At 36.5% G+C, this 13185-nt stretch overlaps 4 protein-coding genes and 1 long non-coding RNA gene across 7 annotated transcripts; 3 read left to right on the top strand and 2 right to left on the bottom strand.

Annotated features, from left to right (window-relative positions):
- Nucleotides 1-77: 77 nt before the first annotated feature.
- LOC117791193 lies at nt 78-677 on the bottom strand. Of its 3 annotated transcripts, XR_004618031.1 has the most exons (3): nt 463-677; nt 355-393; nt 78-300 (listed from the first exon to the last, which is right to left on the bottom strand). It is a non-coding gene; the product is annotated as an uncharacterized LOC117791193 (long non-coding RNA). The 3 variants fall into 3 exon arrangements; XR_004618030.1 differs by having other exon boundaries at nt 355-672; XR_004618029.1 differs by having other exon boundaries at nt 363-662.
- A 2723-nt stretch (nt 678-3400) lies between these two features.
- LOC117790448 lies at nt 3401-5418 on the bottom strand. Its single transcript, XM_034629903.1, has 7 exons — nt 5337-5418; nt 4943-5083; nt 4744-4882; nt 4549-4678; nt 4389-4483; nt 3912-4148; nt 3401-3852 (listed from the first exon to the last, which is right to left on the bottom strand). The coding sequence occupies exons 2-7, from the start codon at nt 5011-5013 to the stop codon at nt 3751-3753; spliced, it is 774 nt and encodes a 257-aa protein (XP_034485794.1). The 5' UTR covers nt 5014-5083; nt 5337-5418; the 3' UTR covers nt 3401-3750.
- Nucleotides 5419-6065: 647 nt separating this feature from the next.
- LOC117792100 (serine/threonine-protein kinase ULK3) lies at nt 6066-9038 on the top strand. The gene is made up of 7 exons (XM_034632083.1): nt 6066-6303; nt 6373-6521; nt 6672-6896; nt 6956-7698; nt 8395-8579; nt 8651-8737; nt 8935-9038. Exons 1-7 carry the CDS (start codon nt 6217-6219, stop codon nt 9028-9030), a joined length of 1572 nt encoding a protein of 523 aa, XP_034487974.1. The 5' UTR covers nt 6066-6216; the 3' UTR covers nt 9031-9038.
- A 380-nt stretch (nt 9039-9418) lies between these two features.
- LOC117791338 (chymotrypsin-2-like) lies at nt 9419-10397 on the top strand. The gene is made up of 3 exons (XM_034631061.1): nt 9419-9581; nt 9639-10001; nt 10069-10397. Exons 1-3 carry the CDS (start codon nt 9444-9446, stop codon nt 10369-10371), a joined length of 804 nt encoding a protein of 267 aa, XP_034486952.1. The 5' UTR covers nt 9419-9443; the 3' UTR covers nt 10372-10397.
- A 958-nt stretch (nt 10398-11355) lies between these two features.
- On the top strand, nt 11356-12370 carry LOC117791337 (chymotrypsin-2-like). The gene is made up of 3 exons (XM_034631060.1): nt 11356-11522; nt 11605-11976; nt 12045-12370. The coding sequence occupies exons 1-3, from the start codon at nt 11385-11387 to the stop codon at nt 12348-12350; spliced, it is 816 nt and encodes a 271-aa protein (XP_034486951.1). The 5' UTR covers nt 11356-11384; the 3' UTR covers nt 12351-12370.
- Nucleotides 12371-13185: the final 815 nt, after the last annotated feature.

Here is a 13185-nt window from a genome sequence, read left to right as displayed (position 1 = left end):
ATTAAACGTCGTTATATGAAGAAACTGTTACATCAACATTATTCATAAATGTTGAAAAAAAAAGAAATTAACAATCATACTGTGCACTTAGCAAACTAACATTTATTTACATTCGGATTGTTGCTGTTTAAATGAGGCGACGACACAATTTCAACGACGCCATATTGTAGTCACACGTAAACTGTGCGAGAGAGTGAGAGAGCCATTGAGAGAGAGGGATTGAGAGCAGTCGCTGTTATTGTCATGCTATTGGCTTTGCCATTGTGTTTTTGTTGCTGCGTCATCAATGCAAACTGCGCACTTTTATAAAAAAAAAATGTTATTAATTTCAATATCTACGTTATTAATACTCACACGCGTACACTTATGTATGTTTGAACCAATATTCAAACACTATAGGTGAACCAGCATAAAATACGTCTTAATAATTGCTTTTTAGATTTTTGCTTCAGACATGCATACATATTGTAATATTGCTCCCATAACGATGGTGTGGTGAGTTTCGCCAGACAGGTTAACAGTTTTTTTGTCTGCAATTTGTTATTTTGATTTTTCTCCATGTGCACTCAGAGTGAGGATGCATTTCTACTCGGTGTCATCAACTCAACTCAATGCGACGGATGAATTAAATGTTTAAGGGCAAGCTCTTAATATTAAATACTGATAATTAAGAGTGATACTCGTACATAACAACATACATACATGTATGTACTCTTAACCTTGAGCAGACTTTGTGGTACGTATGTAAATAAAAACAAATTGAAATATTAACATGCATATGTTTGTGTGTACATACGTACGTACATACATACATATGTATGTCTGTCCATGTTAACGAACTTTGTAAAGTTGTTGACACTCGCACACTCACGAAGCTTGAACAAGGTTAACAGCTTAATAATTTTATGAGTATTAGAAAAATCGAACAATTTCTGAACAAACACAAATAACAATTATAATACAATTTTCAATTCATATAACATATAAATGTATGTACAATAAAATGTATAGTGATACATAAACATACATTTGTATGTATTAAAAATAAAAAAATATTTCCTGTTTTATAAACTCGTGTGCACATACACTTGTAAATACGTACGTAAATACATACATGTGTACATTCATCTCCATATGCATTTATACTATATACATTTGTGCACACGTATGTACATATAATCAGTACTATGTTTGCACTCAAGCAACAACAGCTGAGTCCGTACCAATGCTAGTGTTGGTGAGAGGAAGAAAGAGAATGAGAGTGGGAGAGAAAAGCAGCACTTGATTTCGACAGTTTGGATCGTACAGAAACAAAACAAAACATTGTTGAATTGAGTAAAGTCAGACATTTAGCAATAACAACAATTAGTCACCAGCAGAGCAGCAAGCGACCGTGGTGAAAAAGTTGCTTGCCCTCAGATAACAGCAAGTGAGAGCAACAACATAACTCAAATCACGAAACTGAGACAATACATGAATAAAACAAATGCATGTGTACTGTATAGCATATATAAATATGTATGTGTGTGTGTATGCGAACCTGCGTCGCTGCAGCTTGTGGGGGTGTTTTACCGAGGTGAACGACGCGCCCCACGGACAAAAACAAAAACAAACAGAGGGCAGTCAAGCGTTAGCGTCATGACATCTGTGCGAAGTGGAGAGTTGAGTGAAGGTAGGCATTGCATTTAATTCATCATCATATGCGTCTGGCTGGTATTACCGGCAAGATATGTACATCACTGCCCCAATGGAAATGCGCAGCAACCGTTCGAAGTCGCAGCTACCAAAGCACTGCGTAGAATTGTCAGGAAGAGAGACAACAAATTAAAGCAACGTTGGTTAACATGTCGGGCGGTGTGTCAGAAATAGAAGCTTTCTGTATGTGGTACATATGTACATACAACTAGTCGAGAAAGTATTTTGACAAAATACAAATTCAAGTGCATGTGTCCATTATTTTTTAAATAGTTAAATTCAATATTCTTTTTTAATTAATATCTATAAAAATTAATTATTTTTGGCAAAACACTTTTTTGACTAACTGTAACTGTATGTTTCTGGCGACGCAAGGGGCATTCAACTTGGACAGGTGCAAGATATATAGTGAGTATCATTTACCGTTGCAGTGATCGACAGCTGTGCGAGCGAATACGAATGATTGGCAGAGAGCAGGAAGGCGAACTCTTCAAATGCGCATCCTGATGGATGCGAATTGTATTCAATTTATAAAAACTGCGTTGCCAAGTGAATGAAACAAAGGCAAGAGTACATACTTATGTACATACTTATGCATACACGCAGTACGCATTTTATACTGAAAAATACAAACGTACAACCGTATTCAAAGCACCCTGTACCTAGAAAAAAAATATGTCAACACTATTCAATTAGAATTTAAAGTATAGACCAACTAATTGTTTAATTTGCATTTCATTCTTATTGAACTTAAAAACACATTTGTAATAAATCAACAGTACAGGGTACAAAATGAACAATCATCGAAATATATTATTCTACAACATAAATTGTTAATCATAATTAAATTTTTAATTTATAGCCAAAAAGCAGTACTTAATCAAAAGTATTAATTATATCAATTTAATCGTAGCGTCAGTAAAGTTAAACGTCCTCTTAATTACCTCGACCAGTAAATGGGGGATTTGTACATTTATTTTTAATACACATCTGTATTATTTTCCAATTTATCTGACCGGACGGACGCATATTAAACATACTTCGCTGTTTATATAAAGTTTTTCCATTTTAGAATATAGAAACTTCGTTGTCTTTTGTTTATCTGCCATTCTAACTAAAGTGCCGTTGTTTTTTCGGCGCGGTGTTCTTAAACCGAAGCCTGGCTGGCCATCAAGTAAATATTTCACGGAATAAAATGTAAACTTATTTAAATTTTTGTTCGAATTTGGTCGATTTTTTGGTGGGGGTGACAAACTTCAAATTTATTTTATGTTATCTAATTTCGAATTTAAAATTTTCAACAAATTTATTAATTATTCTTGGGTTTTTTGAATTTTGAAATTTTTACCAGTGTTGGCAGCTTGGCCGCCAGCGTTGGCAGAGCACAGCTGATTAACAAAAAAAAAAAACGGCTTGGCAGGTCGGGTTTACTGAAAAATCGAAAATTTATTTAATTGTCAACCTAAAAAACCACAAATAAAGAAATTTATTTTTTAATTCAAACAGCTGATTTTAGTTGCTTCCTGTGGAAATATTTATTTATTTTTTTTTGTCCTTATTTCTTTTACATTAAAAAAGCGATTTAGTTTCTATTTAATGTCTTTTTTTTATAAGATATTCCAATATGTAAATGAAGATGATGGCTGTTTTGTAAATATTTATACTATTGATAAATCTAAGCTCTCAAAAAATATCTTTAGGAAAATTGAGCCAATATTTGTGTGACTTTAATCAATCTTCTTTTAAATATATGTATGCATAAAGTTACATTTAGCGTCAGGTGTATATGAAAAATATTGGTATATAAACCATATAAAAGTAAATTTTGTAAATACAATACATATTCAAAAAACATTGTTTGGTGGACGGAATGACACTTAAGACTATGCAGATTCATGTAAAAAATTAAATACATTTTGTTTTAATATGTACTATACGTAATTGAAACGCATCTAAGGCACTAAACTGGTGAAAATGCTTATATAAATGAACAGTATAGAGATATATAGACGGACGGCTTTCGTTGTTGCTGTATGTGGCTAATTAATACATTGTCTAGCCCACTGGCATTGTTGACACAGTGCTGTGAGGTGTTGTGGGACGCGAGCCAGCCAATGAATTAGCTGTGGACGCATGAAGCGAGGCCATTGTTCCCATCTGAAAAGACATGGCTAAAGTAATGCTGGCATAATGATAATAATGATAAATATACTAACACGCAAGTGCGCCAGATCCTCCAGCTTTGTCAGATCAACCAGCTCCAGGAAGAGCGAATAGACAACGGCCCAACCATATATGCAGAACAGACAAAAGATGGTCCATAGCAGTACCATAAGTATGTTATAGGCAAAGTACAAATCATTAACAATGGCAAAGAAGATAAGGGCCAAAGCGCGCCAAACAGTAAAGACTGCAAAAGTCCACAGCCAGGGAAGCACTTTTCGTTCATATTCCTGTTAAGACAACAAAAATACAGTTAACAACATTGCAGATATATCATGAATTAGCCAACTGCCAATTTATCAACTAAAAATATTGAATTTTGTTAAATGGAATTGTTTGAATGTTGGTTTGATGCATTGTTACCCGTCTGCTTAACAAGCGTTTCTGTTTTCCAAGTTTTTCTTGCTTTTAGGCATGAGTGAAATAAAAGTGAAATGTTGACCGAACCGATTTCGAATTATAAATCTTACCTTGCGCAAAGCGACGCACAATAAAATGCTAGTGACAAAGTTGATGAGCGCCAAGATTAGTGAGAATAAGGCAAATACAATTAGCATGTTGCGCACTAGAAAGAATACAAATAAGATGAATCAGGTGGGAATTTGACTTAATAGATATAAATGTAAGTACCATGCTTGTTTCCAACATAAACAAACTCATAGGATATTATGTAGTAACCATAATGTGTGGAGCCTGGAGCAGCCATAGAATAACAGTATATATCAAAGATGGTGGTGGCAATGGTGAAGAGTGACAGAAACTGCAAGAAACAGAAATAGTTACAATTCTGCTGCAGTAACAGTTAGTTAAGCATATCAATCTTACAACTGCAAACAATCCTATTAGCATGGCACCTTTCTGGATGTCAATATACTGATTATTCTTGAGCAGGGGCCTCTGGTACCAAGGAATGCGCACGGAGCGTGTCGAGCGCGACATTTTCGAATGTAAATTTGTCGAGGATCTGCAAGAATGTATATGTACATATATAAATAAATATACCTGTTAATAATTCTCAACTTACCTTCCCGTCGCGTGGGAATACACCGAGGGGTTTGACCGATAGGTCGAGGGCGTTTTACGGCCGTAATTCATCTTGAAGCCTTTGAAGTGACGTCACTCGTTGAAGGATACTGAAATACGCACTTGCACTTTCCAATAATAACTGAAATAACATCAAATATTATAGTTCTGATTTGATTTTCATATATTTGTTAACGGGCGTGTCTGCTTAATTTGTTATTTTGGGTGTGTCAATCAGCAAACTCAACTCAAGCCCAGCTTAAGCACACAAAATTTGCGACCTGGTTTATCTGTTTAATTGTTTATTGCTCAACTTATGTATTGACCGTGCATCACTGTTTGGCATTCAATATTAAGTTAAGCCCATTTAAATAGCGATAGGCATATTTATTTACCTTTTAATAATATTAAATTCAGTTGCCGAGCTACGCAACAACAACAAAACCACACTGAATCACAAAAGTGCTGCCCATCCAGCGTTGCATTGGCACGGTGGCACAACTGTTTAGCAACAAGTGGACAACAAGTGCTGCCAATCTCAACACTGACGGCCTGCCATCAAAATGCAAATTTTAAAATGCAATAAACTCAATAAAAAATTAATAAATTTGATGAAAATTAAAATTTAGAAATTAAACAAAATAAAGCTCAACATTTTAAAAAAGGTTTGAAGTTCGACAGCCGTCGGGAAGAGAAGGTTTCTAATTTAATTCTAAGAAAAAAAAATTATATCAAACAACCAAGAAAATTTTAAAATAAATGATGCAAAATTTTAAAAAATTCTAGAAAATAAAAATTTAAAGTCCGATATTAAGTACAAAAGTAAAAAACACCCAATTTCGGAAATGTACTTGTTTTTTTAAGTACAAAAAATCAAGCCAGATCTGGAAATTTTGCAGGGTGGCAGCCTTTGCAGCTGGTGGCAGTCTTCTACACCATTGCTGGCCAGTTTTTAGGGGAGATAGCTGTTTCTGTCTAGAAACCATCTAAAATTGTTATTTTGAGCAGATTTGCAGTTTTTTCAAAAATATTAATAGCAAAACTTAGCACAATATATATTTAAAATAGCCAGACTTCCAGCTAATAGCAATTTTGAAATATTTCTAGCAAAAGAATTCTGAAAATGGCCAGATCTAGCTATAAAATAGCTAAGTTGGCAACAGTGTTGAGGACATTTGTTATTGTTTTCATCTAAAAACTAAAATAGCAAATGCTTAGAAACCACGTAAAACTCAATAATATTTTAATAATAAATGGCTATATAGGGTATCAAACATGTCACTGCCGCGTATAACGGACTATGAAATACTCGAGAAGCTTGGATCGGGCAGTTATGCCTCTGTTTATAAAGCGCGTCATAAAGTAAGACTGAAAATGAAATCATATTCTGTAAAATGTAACTTTTGCACATGTATTCGTAATTTCTTGCAGAAGCAACGGACTTATCATGCTATCAAGTACGTGGAAATGTCCACACTATCACAAAGCTCGCGCGATAATCTAATTACGGAAATACGCCTCTTGCGTGACCTTAAACACAAGTACATTGTGACGCTTCAGGATTTCTTCTGGGATGACAAGTAAGTTCCAATGCAGGATATCTGAAATTCGATCTTGACACAAATAGATTACAAAACTGGAAAGAAAGACTTCGGAGATTGAGATATCTTTAAAAATTCAAAAGTTTTCTTAGACAAGGTTATAAAACGATGTAATTTGATCTCTCGCAGGAACATTTATATTGTTTTGGAGTACTGTAACGCTGGCAACTTATCAGCCTTTATACGAACCAAGAAAGCTCTGCCGGAAACAACATGTCGTTACTTTCTGCGTCAATTGGCGGCTGCCGTACAATATATGAGAGCAAATGACATTTCGCATTTTGATCTCAAGCCGCAGAATCTTCTGCTGACTCGTGGCGCCAACAATGTCTCTTTAAAGGTTGCGGATTTCGGGTATGTAAAAAGAATGAAATCATATTTATCATCATAAAATAATCTACATTTTTCTATAGTTTTGCGCAACATCTGAAGCTGGGCGAAATTAATGAACAGCTGAAAGGATCTCCGCTTTACATGGCACCTGAAATAGTGCGAAAGCATCAGTACGATGCCAAGGCCGATCTCTGGAGCGTTGGCGTCATTCTATATGAGTGTCTGTTCGGCAAGGCGCCATACAGTTCGAGGACAATTGAGGAGCTGCTGTTGCGCATAAAAAATGCTGAACCAATTGTACTTCCACCAAATGCACGTATCAGCAACGAGTGCAACGACTTGTTGCACCGCCTTCTGGCACATGAGCCTGCGGAGCGCATTTCCTTTGCGGATTTCTTTGCACATCCGTTTCTAGATCTCAAAACATTTCCCTCGGAGCAGACATTTAAGAAGGCCATTGATTTGGTCACTCAGGCGGTGGAGCATGATGAGAAAAATAACTGCAAAGAGGCATATTATTTGTACTGCAGTGCATTACAGTATTTTGTACCTCTCATCACTGAGGAATCAGATGCTACTCGACGACAAGCGTTGCGCAATCGTGCTTTAGCGTACATGAAACGCGCCGAGGAAATCAAAAATGTCATTATTGAGGATGAGTACAAACTGTTGGCGCAACGCAACCAGAGTCAAAAGTCAGCACTGCCATCTACGACGCAGCCAGCTGGAAAAGTTGACCCCGACAGCGCGGCTGGAACCAGCCAAGCAAGCAGCTCACGCATGATGGAAATGCTTGAGCCGGATGTGCGATATAAGCAACTTTGTATGAAATCTTACTTTATATTCTTTAGCAGTAGTTTTATGTTGTTCCATATTTATTTTTACAATTTTGCATGTGTTTCGACGGTTGTGGTAAAGTGGCTAGATCAAAGAATTGACTAACTTCGAACTGTCATAAATTGACCAAAACCCAACCGATTTTCAAGTCGAATGTCATTATAATCATAGTTTGGCCTCTAAATTCATTCTGTATTCAAATTTTGTTCATTTAAAAAATTTTATTATTTTTGACCAAGACTCGATTTCGATGGTAAGGGTCCCCCCTTTGAAATTTCAAAAATTCAATATTTTAAATTTCAAGTTTTCACTTTTAATCAACTCCTTATATCGTAATTAGTATAAAACAACACTTTAAATTTGAATCTGAGGCCTTTCATTTTCTTGTAAAAAATCATGTCAAAATAAAGAAATATTTTGACTTGTGAAGTTATTAGGTCAGAGGCTTGAGCAACTTCGAACTGTCATAACTTGAACAAAACTGGCCCGATTTTCAAACGGACTGTCATTTTAATCATGGTTTGGCATTTTAATTTATTTTGCATTTAAATTTTGTTAAATTCGTTCAAAAAATGTTACTCCTCTGGATCAGGATTCTAGATATTTACTTCGGTGTCATAATTATTCTAAAACGACACCTTAACATGTTAAAATGATTCAAAACTTATTTATTGTTTTTTAGATGCGCTATCGAGTTCGAGTCCGTCCTTAAAGACTGGTCTGGAAATCGGGCGACAGGGCGAGCTATATCTCTATGAACGGAAACTGGATGCTGCCTTAGAGTCGTATACTTCTGCACTGGGCATTCTGGTGCCGTTTGTGAACAATGAACCGAAGGGAGAACGTCGCAATTTGTTGCTACAACAAGTGAGACAAATGAATACAATTTTACTGCCACAGTTTTATATTTTTCAACAATTGACAATCTATAATTTTAGCTGGAGTTCTGGATCAAAGAGGCCGAGAGCATTAAAAGCATTTTGAGCGCAAAGAATTTGGATGAGGAGGAGCAAAAGCTGTCCACGGTACGCAGCTGTAGTATACAGTAGAAAGTTGATGGCGCCTGTCGCGCATTTGTTAGAGTATTTTTGTAGACCGATGCCCGAGAGCATTGCCTAGTCAAGTAGTCTAGTATAAAGTATATTACCTTAAATATGATCAGAATTTGTTATGTTGCCACGCTATGATTTGTGTATTTTATATTCGCTTTTTTTTTACACAGTTTTCCATTCCACGATTTCCACATTTTCACCTGGATATCAGACCACACATTTATTTGTTCTTATGCATTGTGATTAATTTAATAAACGCTGTTTAGTCTGAAAATTTACAAAAATAAAGTTTATTGAAAATTTTGCTAATAGATGAACATAATGTGTTTTCCTAAATGAATTTTGAAATAGGGCTTAATTTAAAATATTAATTTAATTATATTTTGGTAGACTGATATTATTTTTATTACTAATCGATTGCTGATGGCGATATGGAGAGGTCATCTCGACCAGGTTATCTGCCATTGTTCAAAAATGTTCAAGTGCTTGCAATGAATTAATTGCCTTATCATGGCATATAAATTGTTAATATTGCAAATCCTAGTGGGTTTCTTTTACTATGATTACCGACCTATCGCTAGCCATAAATATTAGCGATATCGCACAGAAGTTAAGGCAGCATGCGTCTTGGCTATAAAAGGCACAGTTTGAAGCTCCCGACTGTTCAATTATCGCAAACATGCCACGCGTAACGGGAACTCTAGGCACCACGGTGCTCCTACTTCTAACGATCGCCAGCGTCGGCGTTTATGCTGCGCCTCCGATTGGCCGAGTGGTGAATGGCACGGATGCGCGTGTGGAGAATTATCCCTTTGTGGTGAGTTGTGGTGGGGAAACTGCAATGAGGTGGAATTCTCAACTATTCTTTGTTTAGATTTCGTTGCGTGGTTCAACTGGTTCACATTCCTGCGGTGGTTCCATCATCTCACAACAGTTTGTGATGACAGCGGCACATTGCACGGATGGACGCAGACCCGACCAACTATCCGTGCAATATGGCGTAACCGATATCAGCGCCAAGGGACCCAATGTTGTTGGTGTCAAGCGAATCATTCAGCACGAGGCCTACAATCCATACAACAACTATGCCAATGATATTGCATTGATTCAGGTTGCGGTACCTTTTGAATTTGATTACAAAACTGTTGCTCCTGTTCAGTTGCCAGCGCTTAACTTTGCCACACCGCAACTGGCGGAGGGTGGAGCCGGTGAACTCATCGGTTGGGGATTGAATGCGGTGAGTATTTGGAAAGAGAATAATTCCCAACAGTCAAATTATGCTAATCAAATTCTTTATTTTCTAGACGGGTGGTAAAGTACAGACAACACTACAACAGGTTCCTCTAAAGGTCTACTCCGATGAGGAATGCTCTCTACGTCATAGGGGAGCCACCGATCCGCGTTATCACATTTGCGGAGGCGTCGATGAAGGCGGCAAGGGGCAATGCAGCGGTGATTCTGGCGGTCCTCTCTTGTTTAACGGCCAGCAGGTTGGCATTGTCTCCTGGAGCATCAAACCATGCGCTGTGGCACCTTATCCTGGAGTTTATTGCAGAGTCGCCAGCTATATAGACTGGATTCAGAAGAATCAAATTATTTTGGCGTAGATCCGCAAATTAAATTACAATCAAGCGCCTCACGAGCATGATGAATAATTAAATAAAAGTTTCTTCTTTTTATTACATTTTGGATATTGTAATAATATTGTTATTGATTTGAATAACGAAATTTACAGTCCCGTTTTTTAGTTCGCTGTAAATCAGAGTCTTAGTTTTGAAGCCTTCCATATTGGAGTCTTAATATATTTATTTTATTTATTATTTTCTAGTTATGAAAATTTTTAAGCCATTAGTTGGTGGATATTTCAAAATGTATTTATGCTAACTCATGTTTAATGATCATTGACCTTTAATGAATAATCTAATCTATATAATCTATAAACTTACATAGAAGAAAGCTTGAAAAAATGGACAATGATTGAAACAAATTCAATTTCAAATCTTTAATGCTAAACCAAATAAGGGGTCAAACAATAATAAAATTGATATTCCACAAAGAAATCGGATAAATCTACCTAAAGTTATGACACTTTAAAGTTCTTAAAAAAGTGTCAAGGGAAAAAAGTGTATGAAATAAATGGACAGTGATGGCAATAAATTAGATTTTAAAATTTAAATGCAGATAATCGAGTCAATGTTGTTGTAAAATTGCTTCTGTGAAAATCGAGATGTCGAATTTCCGATGAATTTTTTCATCACTACAAAATACCAGACAGTCAGACGGACTATGTCGACTCCGCCATTGACTGCTGATCAAGAATATATATATGTCGATCACTTTGACCAAATCGATCGGACAATGCTTAGAAATGTTCAACTGCTTAAAATTAAATCGCGAAAAAACCCAAGTGTACAATCACTGCAAATAAATGGTATATATTATTGCAAATCTGGCTGGTTTTCTGGATCGGAAACTTTAACATTTATTGCTGACCTATCGCACACCATAAATATTCGCCATATCGATTAAAAAAATTAAGTCATCAGTCGTTTTGGCTATAAAAGGCACAATTTAAAGCTCCCACAGTTTTCAGTCAACTCGTAATACCGTTAACGCAAACATGCTACGCGTAACGGGAAATCTAGGCACCTCGGTGTTCCTACTTCTTACGATTTTGAGCGTCGGAGTTTATGCTGCGCCTCCGATTGGTCGAGTGGTGAATGGCACGGATGCACGTGTGGAGAATTATCCCTTTGTGGTGAGTTGTGGTGCATTAAGAGATGTTATTACGTATTCTGATTGATGATCAAATTAACATGCTAAATTAATTTTTTTTACAGGTTTCATTGCGTGGTATAAGAGGTGATCATTCCTGCGGCGGCTCCATCATTTCACCAGAGTTTGTGCTGACAGCAGCTCATTGTACTTATGGACTCGCCCCCTCCCTACTCTCCGTGCAGTATGGCGTGACCGATATCAGCGCCAAGGGACCCAATGTTGTTGCTGTCAAGCGAATCATTCTGCACGAGGCCTACAATCCATACAACCCAGCTTCTAACCATGCCAATGATATTTCGTTGCTTCAGGTTGCGGTACCTTTTGAATTTGACTACAAAACTGTTGCTCCTGTTCAGTTGCCAGCGCTGAACTTCGAAACACCGCAACTGGAGGAGGGTGGAGCCGGAGAACTCATCGGTTGGGGATTGAATGCGGTGAGTATACGGAAACAGAATAATTCCCAAGAGTCAAATTTTGCTAATCTATTTCTTCAATTATCTAGACGGACGGTAAAATGCAGACAACACTACAACAGGTTCCTCTGAAGATCTACTCCGATGAGGAATGCTCTCGACGTCATAAGTTAGCTGCTAATCCGCGTTATCACATTTGCGGAGGTGTTGATGAGGGCGGCAAGGGGCAATGCACCGGTGATTCTGGCGGTCCTCTCTTGTTTAACGGCCAGCAGGTTGGCATTGTCTCCTGGAGCGTCAAGCCATGCGGTGTGGCACCTTATCCTGGGGTTTTTTGCAAGGTCGCCAACTATATAGATTGGATTGAAAGAAAACTAATAGCTAATTACAAATAAAACGAATCGATTTTAATATATATTTTTTTTCTTTTATTTATTTATGGACCCGTAACTGATTTGTCATTTTGATAAGTCTTTAAGTTAATCCCGTTATTTTACCGTTATCGACACGTGTTATCGCTTCCGTTTGATATCTATAAATCACAATATTTGTGGTGCACTAAACTTTGCTGTCGGTCCTGAAACAGTTGTAGAATCACCGTTTTGTCATGTATTCGTTATCAATATTAATAATTTTATATGAAATTCTTATTATGCTATTTAATATCTACGCCAATTTATGCCTGTAAAATGGTGCGAAGATAATCTATTTTGATAAACTTTGACTTTCGAATCAGATAAAAGTTGCTTATAATAAATCTCGAAATAATCTTAAGTTATGCTTATGACTAGTTCCACTATCTGAAAATGTAAACTCTCTTTTTATTAAAAAGTTTTTAAATCTGTTTACGTTTTATTTTAAAAGAATATTAAATTTTTTTTTTCCAAAAGGTAGCGCCAAAAAAGGTTATTTAAATATTAAGATCAAAAAATGTTTTCTCAAAATGTCACTATGTTAAGGGCCTTAACTTAAGGCTCTCAAACTGTCAGCCAATATGCAAACCGCGGAGTGTGCATAGTTTTTATAGCAAAGCGTTCCATTACATTTTCGTAAAATGTACAGCGTTTGAAATGCAACACGCAACGTGTTGGTTGAAAGACGACAACATTCTGTTAATTAACAGCTCGGCATGTTGGCGCAACATGCGCTATTTGGTTGGCAACATTTGCAGACTGTATCTCAACATTTTGGTATGAATAAAAATAAATAAAAAACGCAATTCTGGCTCTT

Source organism: Drosophila innubila, assembly GCF_004354385.1.
Source record: "Drosophila innubila isolate TH190305 chromosome 3R unlocalized genomic scaffold, UK_Dinn_1.0 2_E_3R, whole genome shotgun sequence".
NCBI classification, from domain to species: domain Eukaryota; kingdom Metazoa; phylum Arthropoda; class Insecta; order Diptera; family Drosophilidae; genus Drosophila; species Drosophila innubila.
Note: the sequence above shows the minus strand (reverse complement) of the source record. Positions and strands in the feature narration are given on the sequence as shown.